At 41.4% G+C, this 18,035-nt stretch overlaps 2 protein-coding genes across 3 annotated transcripts in view; both read left to right on the top strand.

Annotated features, from left to right (window-relative positions):
* Window positions 1-12,648, top strand: part of LOC127046588 (sperm flagellar protein 2-like) — a 65,210-nt gene extending 52,562 nt beyond the window's left edge. The window contains exons 22-26 of the mRNA XM_050943768.1: window positions 8,284-9,473; window positions 9,584-9,807; window positions 9,892-10,100; window positions 10,195-10,318; window positions 10,442-12,648. Coding sequence (XP_050799725.1) covers window positions 8,284-9,473; window positions 9,584-9,807; window positions 9,892-10,100; window positions 10,195-10,318; window positions 10,442-10,817 — 2,123 coding nt within the window. The 3' untranslated portion in view covers window positions 10,818-12,648. The remainder of the gene's footprint in view (window positions 1-8,283; window positions 9,474-9,583; window positions 9,808-9,891; window positions 10,101-10,194; window positions 10,319-10,441) is intronic.
* Window positions 12,649-12,654: 6 nt separating this feature from the next.
* LOC127046613 (sperm flagellar protein 2-like) overlaps window positions 12,655-18,035 on the top strand; it is a 42,151-nt gene continuing 36,770 nt past the window's right edge. For both annotated transcript variants that reach the window (XM_050943827.1, XM_050943828.1), the window contains exon 1: window positions 12,655-13,916. The gene's annotated coding sequence lies outside the window, so the exon portion shown is untranslated. The remainder of the gene's footprint in view (window positions 13,917-18,035) is intronic.

An 18,035-nucleotide genomic window follows, 5' to 3' on the forward strand; every position in this document is an offset into this window, starting at 1 on the left:
TATCTTAAGACAAAAGGTTGCTGTGAAGAATAGTCTTTTTGTGCAGGTTTCACTCTAATGTAGAATGCAGGTGAGTTAGAGCCAATAGAAAAAGATACTATAGAATTTTCAAATAATCCAGTCCATTTATTTCACAGGATAAGGTATTACTGGAAAACATATAGGTTACTACAGTGGATATTCTGCTTTTTGTACTCTTGGGTCTGTGATTCCAAACAAATTCTCATCATTCAAGTTTTCTGAGCTGTTAGAGCACACACAGAGGGTGTCTTGCACACTTTTTTTAAGTTTCTCAGGCTGCACCCCAAATTCCAAGGTGAGTTTCTTTCTGACATCTGTCAATAGAGAAGCTTCCTAGGATTTGTCAACACTTCAGTGGTAAGGGTCTGCTTTGCAGTGATGCTGTACAGCATTTTTTTCCTGCATCTTTTTCCTTGGTCAGGCTTCTAATATTAAAGGCTTATTCTGCAACCAGTACTCACATTGGATAGTACTTGCTCATGTAAGTAGTTTCATGAACTCAATTTAGTGGGACTACTCAATTCAGTGGGACTACTAGTGAACTAACATTAGCTGATTTGAGTAAGGGATACACAATCGGGGGCCTGAAAAAGTAGTTTTGGTCTACAAAAAATTTCTGTGCATGGCTCCTACTTTTTGAGTGGTGCCCAATTACATTACTGACCCTTTTGGAACTTAGTTCCTATGTTACTGCTCCATTTAGAGCATAGGTGATTTCTGTGCCTTTAGTGCATTGGCCTTTTCTCATTTCACCCGATTGTCTGGTGTTTCAGCAAGGCATTGACTTATTGGCTTTCATGGTGCTGATTACACAATGAGATTAGGCCTCATCACATTGAATGCTCAGTACCTTGAGCATCGAGTCATGAATCTCCTCAGCACAAAGATTGTTTCTTTTTAGATTTCTGTTATTTCGGTATGCCAAGTGTTCATCTGCTCCCATCCCACAGTTCAACTCTTTAGATCTGAACATCAACACACTTGCTGCCTTATTCTCTTTTTGTCTTGCTGACCTCACTTATAGGATGGAGAAAGGAAGACACTCCAGTGGTTTCAGAAAAAGCCCATATTATAATTGTATTATAGTCTTCGTCGACAGACACAATTACCTCAGCAGGTTCAGCAAAGCCATGACTAACTGGAGTGTGTGATTATATGTCACCTGATGTCAGAAGTTCTGGAGAGCATTTAAAAGCCTTCTGGGCACTGTTGAAATGGAAGGGACTTGAAGTCAGAGTTTTTCATTACAGCAACCAGATGCCCCACTATTCTCTCCATTGCTCACCACTGTGTCAACAAAAATGGATAAGTACATTAGCTAAATGTCTCTGCTAAATGCTAAGCAGCAAAGTCAATTTTCACCACTTAAATTGTCATTACTGTCCAAGTAGCATAGCACTGACTTGTATGTTGCAGTTCACAGCTCTCAGAGCCATTTTTCAGGCTGTCTGAAGACTCAAGAAAAACACACTATACCTGTTTAAATTGTATTTACGTGGAAAGAGTTAAGGCAATCAAAAGGTCTAGAAACTTAACTTTTTAATGAAAGCTTAGATTTTACTGCACAATTCTGTGGCACAGGATGGACTGGGTTATACAACAGATTCTTCTGTCTTGGAATGCACAGTGCACTGCCTTGGGTGATTCAGTGCACCATCCTGTTCATGCTTCACCCCACTTCCTCCTTGTGAAGTGAGAAATTCCCTTAAACTGTGCTTTTCAGCCCATGTCAGGAGGGGACTAGCTTTGTGTATTCGCTGGCACTCAACCAAGACTTTCAGTGACCCTGCTTGAAATAGTGCTACACAGGTACATGAGACAGTGGATCTTAAAAAGTAGCAGCAGGGGATATCACATGATTTGATCACATCCGATGAAGTGGGTATTCACCCATGAAAGCTCATGCTCCAATACGTCTGTTAGTCTGTAAGGTGTGTGATAAGCATGGCCAGAGGGTAGCAGGAGAGTGTTAGCAGGGAGCCTTATTCCCTGCAAGGGGAGGAAGGTTTGCTATAGATTAACTAGAGAACCTGAAGCCAATTAGAGCACCTGAAGCCAATTAGAGCACCAGCAGTCAGTCATGTGATAAAAACCCCCTGCTTCAGTCAGACAGTGTGGGAGTTGGAGCAGGAAGGTTTGGTTGGAACAGAGAGCAGTTTGAAGGAGTTGGAGCAGAGAACAGTTTTGAAGAGAGACCAAAAGGAAAGTTTGGAGGAGTGCTGCGGTGGGCTGAGAAATCCAAAAAACCCTAGGTAAGGGGCACCTGGCTTATGTAGAAGGAGGGCAAGAAGCCCCTTCACAAGCTGAAGGGCAGGAGAGGGAAGTAGTCCAGGAGAAGGAACCACTAGTTCAAGTGGTTCACCACAAACCTCAGGGCCCCTGGGTTGGGACCTGGAGAAGAGGGTGGGCCCAGGTCCCTCCCTCTCCACTCCCCTCCTGAAGGACAATAGTGGGATAATTAAAATACCGATTCAGAGGCAAGCAATGGCGCCCTGAACCGTCCCCAAAGAAGAGAAAGCATGAGACCCAGCATAACAGTACCGGCAATTTGCCACAGGTGCCACAGGACTCTTTTCTGCTTTTACAGATCCAGACTAACACGGCTACCCCTCTGATACTTTACATGATTTGATGTCTTCTTCCAGACAAATTACCTTGATAATAACCTGGACCTTTGCACTGATATTGATACCTCAAAGCACTGTCTTGATGACAAGGCAGAGAAAAAACAGAGAGAGCTTTGTCTGTGTTTAGTGTTAAGACTTATGCCCTGTTCCATCAGAACCTTTGTCACACAGCCAGTGCTAGTCTTAGCACACTTACCACTGGCACTCCTTGTGATGGTGTACTCAATGGCTCCTTGTGAGTGCCAGTGCTATTAATGCCAATTCTTCCTCTGGCACTACAGTCTGTGATGCCTGTTTGGGACTGAAGAGATGCCTGTGAGGAAGAAGACAAGGAGGAGTGCTGTTATGACACAGAGGAAATTAGTGACTCTTCAGAAGTCAAATACATTTACACAAGGGAAGATAAGTGTAATGACTCTGCCCTGCAGGATCTCACTTTCCCAAGTTTTTTAATTGGATAGCTAGGTCACCAGTTTTCCTTTAAGACCTGATTCTGCTGCTGTTGTATGGTACTACTCAGCAGAAGTATTCAATAAATAGTCCCATTTTCTTCAATGGAACTTCTTGTGAAAAAGACCCTACTCACTGGGAGTAAGAGTACAGAACTTGTTCCTTAGTCCCTCACTAGAAGACACTAGGGACTGAGACTGATCAATTCTTAGATCATATTCCTCTTTGAACAGGATTTCACTAATCATTACAATAGGGTGTAATATGCTATGGAGCAAACTCACAGAGCACCTCCTTGTGCCCGGGCACAGCACTGCAGGGGTTCTTCTGCTCTAGCACCCAATATTGTCCATCATACTGGTGCTGTAGCAGTCTGCAGCTTCCGTAGCCTGCCCTTGTCACCTTTCAGTTCACTCCCCTTCTGAGGGCAACAGAAAAGTCCAATGAGGAAAAAATCCAGAGTCCAATGTTCTTTATGTTAGGCCTTTGACCCCCACGTGGAACTCATCTGTCTTTTGCCTTTTTCAGTCCCATGGCCTACACCTCCCCTCTTGCTGCAGGAGAAGGAAGAACCCAGGCCTGCCCTCTCCTCTGGGTTCCAGCCCAGGGACCCTGTGTTAGGCAGCTAAGAACTGCTCTTTTTAATCCCTTGCTGCTTCTTCAGGCTACTCCTACCTTTTCCTTGTCTTTCACAGGGGCTGCAGATTCCCCTATTCCTGCTCTGGAGTTCTGTCTCCTCATGTGGCTTTTCCCCAGTCAGTTACTGAGGTGCTTCCTCAAGGCTACTCCCATCCTCTTTGGTAGCAGCTGGGTTGTACTTCATAAAGCCCATTTTTGTCTTGCTCTGTCCTTAAGATAGGAGTCCCCTGCAGCCGTCTGCCTGGAGCTGGAGTTGCAGTTTAGGCAATCCTTCATATCTCTTCTTAAGACAGGAGTCCTCAAGCTCTTTTCCTTGTAAGTGGGGATTGTAATTTAGGTTAACTGTAGAGCCTTAGCCTGCTTTTACTCCAGCTGATCCCTTTTCCCCTACTAGGCTGCAAGCTTGGAGGGTTCAAGCAAGCAAGCCTTCAGCTGGTATGCCCCCTACTTTGAGGGAGAAGACAGCATATATGCTGGTTTCCTTCCTCAAGATTGTCCCTGTTGGCTGAGAGAGAGGTGAGTCTTGCCTTACCCACTCTGCAAGGCTCCTTGTCCCAGGCCCTGAAAGAAATAGTAACGGGATTTCCTCCCAAACATTGCTTCTTTTCAGAACCACTTCCTCTCTTTCAATATCTCCTATTTCCTCCATCCTTATATATATCAGACCTCCCAAAATCTTAAAGGGACATGCCATGTGATGGGGTGGGCTGACTCCTAGGCCTTACTACCCATAAGGGGACAGACTACTCCATCACACCTATTCTGACCCACTTTGTGCTGGCATCCTTATTCCATTCTAGCTGTTGCTAAGGCAGTAGGTAGGAAATATATGCTTACTCAGATGCTTCTAGTTACATCCCCCAATGGCCTATTGAGAGTTTTGGTATAGTCTGCTATAGCCAGGGCTAAAATGGGCTAGATTTGTGGGGCAGCACCACCTGATCAAGCCTTGGGACACTAGTATACCCATGCAGAAAGACCACATGGTTGCTTTGCAAATCTCCTGCATGGAAAGAAATCCAAGGCTTCCTGCCATAGTGGATTTACCTCATACGTAACAGGTTTTGACAAGACCTTAGAGTTGCAGCCTTACCACACCATAACAGCAGTTGATTTATTCAGACAACCACAGAGAGAGCATTCTCTTCTACTGTATTAGTGTCAAATATATGAAAAGCTGAAGTCATACCAAATTAAACAAAAAGACTGACTTGTTAGCTGGCATTTTTCATTGTGCCTTTATGATCTGAGTGGATGAAAGACTCAAGGAAACAAAGGGTGGATTTGTTTTCTTTGCTCTTGATCAAGCCTACACATTGTCCCTGAAAAAATTCAGATTTGGTATCTGTCATATCTTTTCTGTTTCCTCCATATGAAGGCCTTATGAGCGCTATGTGTATCTAGAAAAATCAAAATTAGAGTCAGTTGCTCTTTCTCTAGATAGTTGCTGTGTTTGAGCCCTCTCAGAGAAGGTATTTAAATTTCTTGTGTTTTTCCTAAGTGAGAGAATCAGCAAAGATATGAGCCATTTTCTACTAGATGTAACTGTCCTGTTACTGTAGGCTGTGTGTATTATGAGCTGTTGCCAGTGCACACATTTACCAAGAACTATTAGATTTTGGTTTTAGAGAGGAATCAAATTATATTACTGTTGGTTTAAGCAGATATAATTCCTCTGACATCAATGGACTTGCACCTGCATATGCCATTAGTGAATTTGGCCCTTGGTATATCTTATCAGCATTATGGAAACTTCTGTTCTAGGTTGTCCAAAGTTTCAGTCCATGCCTCAGTAACTTTATTTTACATTTTGGAGTCTCTATTAGTCTCTCTTTTTTGTTTTTGTTTTAGAGGTGTTTATCCACGCCCAGTCCCATTTGTGGAGTCTTTCCCACTCTCCCTGTCTCATATTCTATTATGTATATCTGTCTAGCTTGTGATGATACAAATATATTCACAACAGTTTGTTGAGAATTTTTGGTGCTATATTTTTATTTTAGAGACATCCCTGGAGAGTGGGAATGTGCCAGAAATGTATTTAGATTAGAGAAAATTGCTTACTTGTAATTGCTATTTTCTAGCAATATGTGTTGTGATAGACCACCAGTAATCTGCCTTCCTGTTATGTATTTTGAGGTTTCTGTTGCTATTTTTTAATAAATAAATTGTAGAAGTATTTCATTTCCCCCTAAGGAGGAACTGGCAGCTGACCTGCAAAAAGGTTGTACTGCAGAGATGGTGCAAGATGACCTCTGTGAAAACCAAGCTTGAGGGGTTCCCACCATGCCTGCATGCAGGAGCCTGCCTCCATGAACGGTGATGTGTTGCAACATATATCTTGAAATATTAGTCATTTCATGCAAGTCATCACCTCATGCATAGCTATCAAGAGGAAAATAAACTTCTAGAACAGGAAACTTTATTGGCTAGATTGTGATTTTAGGCACAGCTATGCATAATGTGCGATGTGTAAGCTTCACCATCCCAGGCATAGTTCTCAGACATTGTGTCTCAGAGACACCCCCACGAATCACATTTCCTCTTCTTCCTTGTTCTACTACTCTATACCAGTAGCAAATTTTGTGCCGGCCAGCAAGGAGCATAGGTGGAGCCAAAACTCTGCACTATCTATCTGCTTTGAGTTGAAGTAAGTAAGCATGTATTATTTTTAGGAGTCCAGACCCAAAGGGAGTAAGAGGTACGCTTATTCCACCTCTTTCTCTTGCATGGGTGTATTAGTTAAATTGGAGAAGATGGGGATTAGTACAAGAATCAAAGGGTGGGTAAGGAACTGGTTAAAGAGGAAACTACAACGGGTCATGCTGAAAAGTGAACTGTCAGGCTGGAAGAAGGTTTCTAGAAGAGTTCCTCAAGGATCAGTCTTGGAACCAGTCTTTTTGAACATTTTCATTAGTGACCTTGGCACAAAAAGTGGATGTGCACTAATAAAAATCTGTGGATGACACAAAGTTGAGAGGTATTGGCAGTATGGAGAAGGACCAGAATATTATACAAGAAGATTTAGACAATCTTGAAAACTGAAGTAATAGAAATGAGATGAAATTTAGTAGTGCAAATTGACAGGTCAACAGCAAGAATTTCTGCTCTAAGGTGGGTACATATCAATTGGAAGCTACAGAGGAGGAGAAAGGTGTATTAGTCAACCACAGGATGACTATGAGCTGCCAATGTGATGTGGCCATGAAAAAAGCTAATGCAATCCTAGGGTGCATTAGGTAAGGTATTTCCAATAGAGTGAGTGAATTTTTATTACCGTTATACAAGGGATTGGTGAGGTGTCATCTGGAATAGTGTGTGCAATTCTGCTCTCCCATTTTTAAGAAAGATGAATTCAACCTGTAACAGGTGTAAAGAAGAGCTACTGGGATGAACAGAAGAATGAAGTACCTATCTTACAAGAGGAAACTTAAGGAGCATGGCTTGTTTAGCCTAACAAAATGAAGGACGAGGGGAGATATGATTGCTCTCTATAAATACTTCAGAGGATAAATACCAGGAAGGAAGAGGAATTATTAAGTTAAGGCACAAGATGTTGGCACAAGAACAAATGGATAAAAACTGACCATCAATAAGTTTAGGCTTGAAATTAGACAAATGTTTCTAGCCATTAGAGGAGTAAAATTTTGGAACAGCCTTTCAAGGGGAGTAGTGGAGGCAAAAAATCTAACATTTCAAGATTTGAGCTTGATAAATTTATGAAGAGGATGGTATGATTAAATTGCCTGCAATGGCAAGTAGACCATCTGTGAATGCTGTTAGCAAATATCTCAAATGACCTGAGATGGGACACTAGATTGAGAAGGCTCTGAGTTACCCAGAGAATTATTTCCCTGGCTGGTGCATCTCACCCACATGCTCAGGGTCTAACTCTTTCTGGGTACGTCTTCACTACCGGCCGTATCGGCGGGTAGCAATCGATTTCTCAGGGATCGATATATAGCATCTCATCTAAATGAGATATATCGACCCCCGAACGCGCTCCTGTTGACTCCAGAACTCCACCAATGTGAACGGCGGTAGCGGAGTCGGCAGGGGGAGCCGTGGACGTCGATCCCGCGCCGTGAGGATGGTAGATAACTCGATCTAAGATACTTTGACTTCAGCTATGCTATTCACGTAGCTGAAGTTGCGTATCTTAGATCGATCCCCTCCCCTAGTGTAGACCAGCCCTCTGATATTAGGAGTCAAGAATGAATTATGCCTCAGATCAGACTGGCAGACACCTTGGGGTTTTGGGTTGTTTTTCCCCACCTTTCTCTGTGGCATGGGGCATGGGTCACTTGCTGGTTTGAATTAGGGAAAACGGTGGATTCTCTGTAATTTTAAGTCTTTAAATCAAAATTTGAAGACTTCATTAACTTAGTCAGAGGTTATGGGCCTATTACAGGAGTAGTAGGTGAGGTTCTGTGGCCTGTGATGTGCAGGAGTCAGCCTAGATAATCATGATAGTTCTGTCTAGCCTTAAAGTTTGTGAGTGTATGCCCCAAGCAACCAAGCCCCAAATAATGATTTTTTTTAATTATAGCCATAAAAGCACTGAAGCATTTTAAAGGCAAGAATATCTCTCCTAACAAGAGCAAAGTCGGTGACGAAGGAAAAGAGAAACAGTGTTTTGAACATCAAGCAAAGGGGAATCGCCAGTTTCTGAAAACATGGCTAACGAAATACCCCTGGTTAAAGTATGATGATAAAAGAGGAATAATGTTCTGTTCCCTGTGTCGCAAGCATAATGTGAACTTGGGGGAAAACATACATAATTTTTGTTCTGGGACTGATATCTTTAAGCTTGAATTTATAAATGTACACCACAGCAGTGAAGCTCATGCCTGGGCTAGTTGCATGGAAGCTGCCAGCAGTGCTACAGGAGACCAAGCTTCTACTGAGCAGATGTTAAAGAGCATGAGCAAAGTAACTTTAGGACGAATAGAAAATATTTTTAGAACATGCCATGCTATAGCCAAGTGTGGACGTCCTTTCACAGACCTTGACTGGATGTGCAAACTGGATGACATGAAAGGTGTGGACATTGGTTCTATGTTTAGAAATGACAAGTCAGCAAGAACATTTATACATTATATTGCTGAAGTAGAACGTAGGGCCTTGAAAGAGAAACTCGAAAAATGTAAGTTCTTCTCCCTTATTAGTGATGGAGTGGCAGACAATGCAATCAAAGAAGGTGCAGTTGTATATATACGCTTTGCCTCTGAAGGAAAAGTCCATTGCCAGATTGTTGGGGTTCAATCAGTTGACAAGTCTGATGCTTCAACTATAAAAAATGCCATTGTGAAAACTTTGCAAATAAATCTTCAGGTCAATCTGTCAAGTCAAGACTGGTCAAGAAAATTAGTTGGGTTTGGGAGTGATGGTGCAGATGTCATGGTAGGAGAAAACAATGGGGTAGCTAAGCTGCTGAAGGAAATTCAGCCTTGTGTGCAATCTGTGCATTGTTTTGCTCATCGACTTGAACTGGCTTATAAGGGAGCACTGAAAAGCATTCAGCTATACACCACTCTAAGTGGTCTCTTGCAAAATATGTATTACTTTTATCATAACTCACCTCTAAATAAGAGCAATCTCAAATCCACATATGAAACCCTTAAGCTACGTCCAGCGATTCCCTCTCGAATTGGAGGCACTCGATGGCTTTCTCGCCTACAGACAGCTCTCCAGATCCTACTTAAGGGTTACCCTGCAATTCTCCTGCATATGAATAAGGTAAGTGCTTTAAAAATTGTATGTAACTTGACGCACACACACAAAAAAAGGCAAGCTCATGGCTACTTGTTTGTCACCATTTTCATTGATGTATTATTTTTCTCATTGAGTTCCAGATGCAAGGAGACCCAAGTGCCTCAAATCACCAAAAAGCCAAATGCCTTCTAAAGCTTCTTCTGAAAATGGAGGTTGTCAAGTTCTCTCACTTCTTGCTGGATATCATTAATGTTCTCAACATTCTATCCCGTGTTACTCAGGATCGTAACTCTTCCATTGCAGATATATTTGCAACCATGCAGTCGACACTGGAAACACTCCAAATGTATAAAACAAGGTGACTGTTTAACCATTACACCAGATGTTTTGCCTCAAAGTGTAAGAAAAGATTAACATTTGTTTTGTATTCTACATTTTTCAGATCTGGTCCAAAGGAGCGCCTAGTTGATGCAGTTACACACTTTCATGGTCACCAGCTTGTAGGAAATGAAAATATCTTACCAGTACGAACTAAAGTATTAAGTAATCTGGTGAGGAGGCTACATGATTGCTTTTGTGATGCCAGCCAAGATGTTTTGAGAGCTACCACCATTGGAAGTTTTAGACTTTGGCCAGACAAGATCAAACAAGGTCTGGAAAACTATGCACTGGCTATCTGAATAAATCTGCATTATTTGTGTTTTTCTTTAAGTTATGCAGATGTTTTCTTTCACCTTTGGTACAGAATTTGGTGAAAGGGAGGTCTCCATCCTAACTAAGCATTATCAACCAATACTGGAAGGTGCCAATGTAAAAGTCGATGAGGTTGACACTGAATGGAGCATGCTAAAATTAGAGCTATATGACAGGTAATAAAGATACTGAAATTGTACAAGTTCATCAAGCTAAAAATGTTTGAAGCCAGTGTGTTTAAAGATTATGTAAAATCTGCATGGCCATTTTTTAAATTTATTTTTTGCTATTCTTTTTAGATTTCAGAACATTCGGAGTTTGACATGGGATTCAGTGAATTCAGATTACTCTCACAAGTATCCTAACATCCTGATGCTGGTAGATTTGATCCTAACACTTCCTGCAAGTTCAGCTGAGGCAGAGCGTGGCTTCAGTCAAATGAAGCTTACCTTGATGCAACTGCACTCTAAAGGAATGTCTGAAAGTGTGACTGATCTCATGATAATTCAGCTGAATTCCCCAGACATCAAAAAGTTTGACCCAGAGAAGGCTATTCATTTGTGGAATAGTGCTTGGCAAAGACATAGAAGACTACAGACTGCCTATATGATAACTAATGGAAGATCAGATTGCTCCTCAGACTCTGATTTTGATAGTCATTATGGGAGTGATTAGAGTTGTTCAAAATACCAAGTTTTCATTTTTGTATCTTGCATGGAGATTTTTGTAACATTCCTTGAAAATTTAGCCAAAGCAAAAATTACACTAAGTTCACAAAAATTTAGCATTGCCAAGATGGCAGCCATTATATGTCCACTACTGAATCTCCAACAGCTTCTCCGATCTGCCCATATACACTTGATATAAAACCAATATCAGGACCAAACCCAAAGATAATTTAAAAAATGCTACTCTAGAGGACTTCATGCCATTAGTGGCTCCTCTCATTTGGGGGACAGTATGATGTCTTGTAGTTCCTTTTAATTTATTATCCATGGTTGAATTGTAGTACACTACATCCAATATGATTGTCTATAATCTCAGCTGCAAACTTGATTTAAACAAGTGTCTTGAAATAGTTGCTTAAGAAAGATCATTGGTAAAGCCCTTACTTTTTTTTAACAATCCAATGAGAAATATACCTCTACCCCGATATAACGCTGTCCTGGGGAGCCAAAAACTCTTACCGTGTTATAGATGAAAACTCATTATATCGAATTTGATTTGATCCACCGGAGTGCACAGCCCCGCCCCCCCGGAGCACTGCTTTACTGCTAATTCATGTTATATCAGGTCTCATTATATTGGGGTAGAGGTGTACTAAGTAACCATTCCTGTCAAATGATGCTTTCCCCCTGTATCCTGTGAATCTGGGCCACACTGTATCCAAAAAATTGTCTTTCAGTTTATTAGAAGTGGTATAGAATCATAAAAAAATGTAGGGCTGGAAGGTACCTTGATAGGTCATCAATTCCAGCCCCTGCGCTGAGGCAGGATTAAGTAAACGTAAGCCATCCTTGACAGATATTTGTTTAACCTGTTTTTAAAAAATTCCAAATGACAGGGATTCTAGAACTTTCCTGAGAGCCTATTCCAGATCTTAACTACCCTTATAGTTAGAAAGTTTCCTAATATCTAACCTACGTCTCCCTTCCTGCAGATTAAGCCCATTACTTCTTGTCCTACCTCCAGTGGACATGGAGAACGTTGGTTCACAGTCCTCTTTATAACAGCCCTTAACATATTTGAAGACTGTTATCAGATCACCCCTCAGTTTTCTTTTCTCATGTCTAAACATGCCCTGTTTTTTTAACCTTTCCTCACAGGTCACATTTTCTAAACCATTTTTGTTGATCTTCCTTGGATTCTGTCCACATCTTTCCTAACTGGATTGATAATTATTTTTTCTGTTCTATCTTGGCTGACAACTACTGTGATCTCATTTAGGTTTAACGTTTGTCAAACTTACCCTGCAAAATACTTTTCTAGAGAGCTGTAATGATGCGGCCTCTGGCGGAACATAACTGAGAGTATCAATTCAGAACAAATTGCTTAGAGCAGGGCAGTTACAGCCCAAGGCTGGGTTTTCTTTACTATTAAGGCACACCAGACATGCCAGAGAGGACTTTGGTTTTACCTCACTGGCTAGCCATATGTCACATAAGCAATTCCCTTAAGACACACCAGTTTCCCAGTATCACCACCAGCACCACTCCTTATGGGGATGATTGGTTATGAAAACCAATACCCCAGTAAAAGAAAAAGGGTTCTCCCGATCCCAAAGGTGTTTAAGATCAGCAAGGATTTCACTGTTAAGCCAAGCTGGTCGCCTGCCACATTTATTATTCTTTCTATACATTGGAATGGTTTGTTCCTGCAACCTCAATAAGGATTTTTTTTAAAAATACAGCCAGCTCTCCCGGACTCCTTTCCCTCTCATGTTATTCTCCCAGGGGATCCTGCCCATCAGTTCCCTGAGGGAGTCAAAGTCTGCTTTTCTGAAGTTCAGGGTACATATTCTGTTGCTCTCCTTTCTTCCTTGTGTCAGGATCCTGAACTCGACCATCTCATGGTCACTGCCTCCCAGGTTCCCATCCACTTTTGCTTCCCCTACTAATTCTTCCCTGTTTGTGAGCAGCAGGTCAAGAAGAGCTCTTCCCCTAGTTGGTTCCTCCAGCACTTGGACCAGGAAATTGTACCCTACACTTTCCAAAAACTTCCTGGACTGTCTGTGCACCGCTGAATTGCTCTCCCAGCAGATATCGGGGTGATTGAAATCCCACATGAGAACCATGGCCTGTGATCTAGTAACTTCTGTTAGTTCCCAGAAGAAAGCCTCATCCACCTCATCCCTCTGGTTTGGTGGTCTGTAGCAGACTACCACTACGACATCACCCTTGTTGCTCACACTTCTAAACTTAATCCAGAGACTCTCAGGTTTTTCTGCAGTTTCATACTGGTGCTCTGAGCAGTCATACTGCTCTCTTACATACAATGCAACTCCTCCACCTTTTCTGCCCTACCTGTCCTTCCTGAACAGTTTATATCCATCCATGACAGTACTCCAGTCATGTGATTTATCCCACCAGGTCTCTGTTATTCCAGAGACCTGTAATCAGTTAAGCGTTTCTTGATTGGGCACTTACTGAGAATAGTCCTTTCTTAAGAAGCTGACCAAATGCTTCACTGAGGCTTCTTAGAATCAAACACATTGAGATACAAGTACATAGCCAATATTTATAGCTTCAAATACAAAAATGATACACACATACAGACAGCATAATCATAATCAGCAAATCATAACCTTGTCATAGACACCTCATTCGACAACCTTTGTACAATATTTGGTGCAACTATAGGACCTTAGTTGCAAAAATAATCTATACGGTCACAATTCATTTCAATAACGTCACAACAGCCAAAATGGAGCCATTTATACCTATCTGATTGTTGATTGCCTCTGTCAGATGGACACTCAAAGAAGTCACAGAATTCATTCCTTAGAACTTTTTGCTAAAAGTCAGTTTCAGTCCAGGGGAAAGACAACCGATATCAGAAACAGCTTCCAGAAAATTGAATTTCTACTCTCATCCAATTTGTATTAGAAGAAAAATGGAGTGAGATTACTTATGATATTCATGGTCATCAAAACTTTCCTGGGGACTAAGACCCAGATAGGTCTTAAGAAAGTGAAACAACTTCATGGTAAAAGAGAATTTCAAGATGTCACTCACTTCTAAATCAAGAAGAGCAGCAGTGTACTCTGGATATAAGGTACTTCAAATGCAAAACTGCAAAAGGTATCTCAGATGTATATGTGTAGTATACAGATCTAAGCAGTTATCAGATTCAATAATATAATAGACACAATTGTGCAATAGATGTACAGCCTTTGAATGCATGCTTACTCTAATGGATGATAGGTTGATCAAGTACAGCTCATTAATAGGGGTCAGAACAAGAGGTCAGCAATCATGCACCAGAAGATGGTAGAATACCTTTATAAAATATACATCTTTTATAAGATATGATTTTCAAACAATCACATCATTCAATTGGCTAAGCACTACTAATCCTATTATTAAGGAACAAAACATGGAATGGTATGTGTTGTGCTAGGTGCATTATTTGATACATAGTGTTGCCAGTTCTCACAATTTTATCATGAGTTTCATGACATTTGGTGTGTTTCTTAAAGCACCAGCTCCTGGAGTTGTTAGATTCTCAGTGTTAATTTAATTTTTATTTTAAAGGAAGTTTCAAACCTCCTGGTTGTGGAGGAAAGCCTGAAAATCTAACTGCAAAAGGCTCAAGCACCTGAAAACAAACCAACCTCCCACCCCCCACCAAACCTGAAGTTGCAGTTTTTTTTAATCTCCTTATTTTTAAGTCAGTCTCATGATTTTGGTGCAGGGTGGGCTGCTGGGTCATGATTTTTGAATGCTGGGGGTTAGCAATACAGGGTACATTTCTTTAGGTGGATTTCTGCAAAACACTAAAGAAATGGTGCTGTCCCAACATGAAGCATGCTCAGAAATGGTTATAAGGTGATTCTGTACAAATATTATCTCAAAATTAAATGAAGAAAAATAATTAAATCCTTTTTGTTTTTTAAAATATAATGTTACACTCCGAAGTAGTTTCATCATTCACCGAGTAAACAGGGAAATACATTAAAATTGGAAAAAGCTATCTGAAAAACATAAACTATGTTTTAAAACCTTTTTTTGAATCTTATTTTCCTGCTCTTGACATTAGCCTCTCCCTGTCTCCCTGCTGATCTCTCTCCTGAGACACCGTTTGGGGGGAGGGCGGGGTGAGGAAATAGGCCATGCTACATGTGGAGATACTGAAAGACTTAGGCTGGCTTGGAGAGTCAGTTCTGAAATCATCAGAAGAGATGGGGCTTTAGCCTATTGTGAACAATGTGATTACATAGCCCTGCTTACATAGGGACCACATGCACCCACATCTCACCAGCCAGTCATAGTGCTATTAATTGTGATTAATATTCTCTACTATGTTTCTCTTTTCATCCCAGTTTGTATCTCCAATACTTCTTGACTCAATTTCTTGAATTTCCTTGTCTCACAATCACATTCTAGTACTATCCATGAAGGGGTGTTACATAACTCCATGTAGCTTTACAAAAGGTGAAACTAGGGGATAGCTACATCTTGGGACGTTGTTGCAGATAGGCAAGAGGCAATTAGATTTTTAGGAACATGGAGCCAATTAGGGTCCTGTACATCGTACTTCACAGAGACCCTGTGAGGAGGAGATATGAGAGAGATAAGTAAACTAAGCCATGATGTGATGTAAGGGAAAACAGACAGCAGATGTCCAGAGCAGGAGTGACTACAGCCAAAAGAGGAAAATGGCATAAATCAAGGTTAGGAAAAGTTGATAATGGGTTATTTAAAATTACTTAAAACAACCCAAATCATGGCCATGCTGGAAGAGGAAAGAAAAAACAACTACCTGAAAATAAGAATTCTGATATTCCAAATGTTCATGATAAACCACTGGGAAGTTCTCGATTTTAATTGATTAAAATATATAAAAATATACTATATTATCTTAGTCTGGTCTGCCTACTGCTTTTCTAAGGGACTTTGCTTCCCTCTCCCCTGCACCCACCCACAAACCAGTAACAGTAAATCTGGGGTAGAGTACCCGGTTATTAAATTTATTAAGAACATGCTGCATATGAAGCTTCCCATTAAGGAGCACTTCATGCCACAGATAATGGTGTAGGTCTTACCAAACTTATAAAGCTTCCTTTTGATCATGTGACTCTTGTAACCTTGAGTTTTTCCATCAAAGTTTATTTTTTTGGTGGGTAATAACTTCAAATTATGAAATCCACAAACCGGGATTCTTTGTATGTTAGCAAATGGTCCACCAAATGCTAATTTTATAAGGTGTTTTTTCTCATAATATATATCCAAATTTATTCAAGAGGTGATATCAGAGCACCTTTATCTGTCTGTTATCCTGCAAATATTTCTTCTCTGTTCCCCAGTCTATTGGAATCACCTTTGGTGTTTAAATTCATGATGGGCCATTTAGGGGTTCAAGTTCTGGATTTCCTCTCTTACCTTGGCCTCTGCCAACAGACTTCATACTTGCCATAGCCTATTTCTTCCTTACCAAGACACATGTGCACGCAAGCACACATATGCGTGCGTAACTTCCTACTGGCCCCAGGCTACCTCTGTGCATTAGAACTTATGTAGTGCATTGCTCACTTGTTTTCAAGATTGAAACCCAGCACCCCGGTTATCAGACGTGCTGATTCCCATGATCAGGTAGATACTGAAAACTGTCAGGGCAGCTGGGCAGTATGCTGTGGTTGAAGCAGGAGCTGGCACAGGCTGGAGCAAGAGCAGGCACAGGCTTTGGCTGCAGCAGGAGTAATCTGTCAGAACTACCAGGGAGATGGGAGTATCCCCAACAAGGTAGTAATGTTGAGCAAACTGGAGTGGCTGCTTTCACTAGAAGCCATTATACCTACTTGGGGGTCACCTGGTTAGACCCTTGCTTGTGGATTAGCTGAACCCTCAGGACTTGCAGGCACTTACCTCCAATGACCTATCAGGCTCAGAACACTCAGATTCAGGGATGACTCATCAGGCTCAGAGATGATTCATCCTCTGACTCTGAACACTCATTACAGTACACCCCCCTAACACCCGAAAAGTTTATCTGAGTGTGTCATGGTATAATTCCCCACTCTGAACCTTAGCGTCCAAAAGATGGGGTACCAGCATGAATTCCTCTAAGCTTAATTACCAGCTTAGAACCTGTAGCGCTGCCACCAACCTGGAATTCCAGTGCCTGGTACACTCTGGTCCCCCCAAAACCTGGCCCGGGGACCCCCAAGACCCAGTCCCTCTGGATCTTAACACAAGGAAAGTAAACCCTTTCCCTCACCGTTGCCTTTCCCAGACTTCCCCTCCCTGGGTTACCCTGGAAGATCACTGTGATTCAAACTCCTTGAATCTTAAAACAGAGATGAAAATTTACCTTCCTCCCTCCTTCTCTCTCCCCCTCCCAGATTCTCCCTGAGAGAGAAAGTAATCCTAACACAGAGAGAAATTAACCTTTCTCTCCCCCTTCCCTCCTTTCTCCCCACCAATTTCCTGGTGGATCCAGACCCAATCCCCTGGGGTCTCACCAGAATTAAAAAAAAAACAATCAGGTTCTTAAACAAGAAAAGCTTTTAATTAAAGAGAGAAAAACAGTAAAAATTAACTTTGTAAATTTTAAAAAAATGGAATAGGTACAGGGTCTTTCAGCTGTAGACACTGGGAATACCCTCCCAGCCTAAGTATTCAAGTACAAATTAAAATCCTTTCAGCAAAATACACATTTGAACTCCTTCCAGCCAAATACACATTTGAACTCCTTCCAGCCAAATACACATTTGCAAATAAAGAAAACAACCATAAACCTAAGTCGCTTTATCTACCTAGTACTCACTATTCTGAATCTATAAGAGCCTGTATCGGAGAGATTGGAGAGAAACCTGGTTGCACGTCTGGTCCCTCTGAGCCCCCAGAGTGAACAACCACCAAAAAACAGCACACACAAAACTTCCCTCCCTCAACATTTGAAAGTATCCTGTCCTCTGATTGGTCCTCTGGTCAGGTGACTGCCAGGCTCACTGTTCTTGTTAACCCTTTCCAGGCAAAAGAGATATGAAGTACTTCTTTTCCATTAACTCTTAACTATCCGTTTATGACAGAGTGTGACTGATGGGATTCTCTAAGTAGGGCAGGTGTATGTACATTGTCAGCCAGCCTCCACAAATGATCAGCTGGATCATCACCCTCCCAATCTACAAGATAGATAAGCTTCCTCAGAGAACTCTGGAGTCCAAGATCTGCT

This window comes from Gopherus flavomarginatus, chromosome 3 (genome assembly GCF_025201925.1).
Source record: "Gopherus flavomarginatus isolate rGopFla2 chromosome 3, rGopFla2.mat.asm, whole genome shotgun sequence".
Classification (NCBI taxonomy): Eukaryota; Metazoa; Chordata; order Testudines; family Testudinidae; genus Gopherus; species Gopherus flavomarginatus.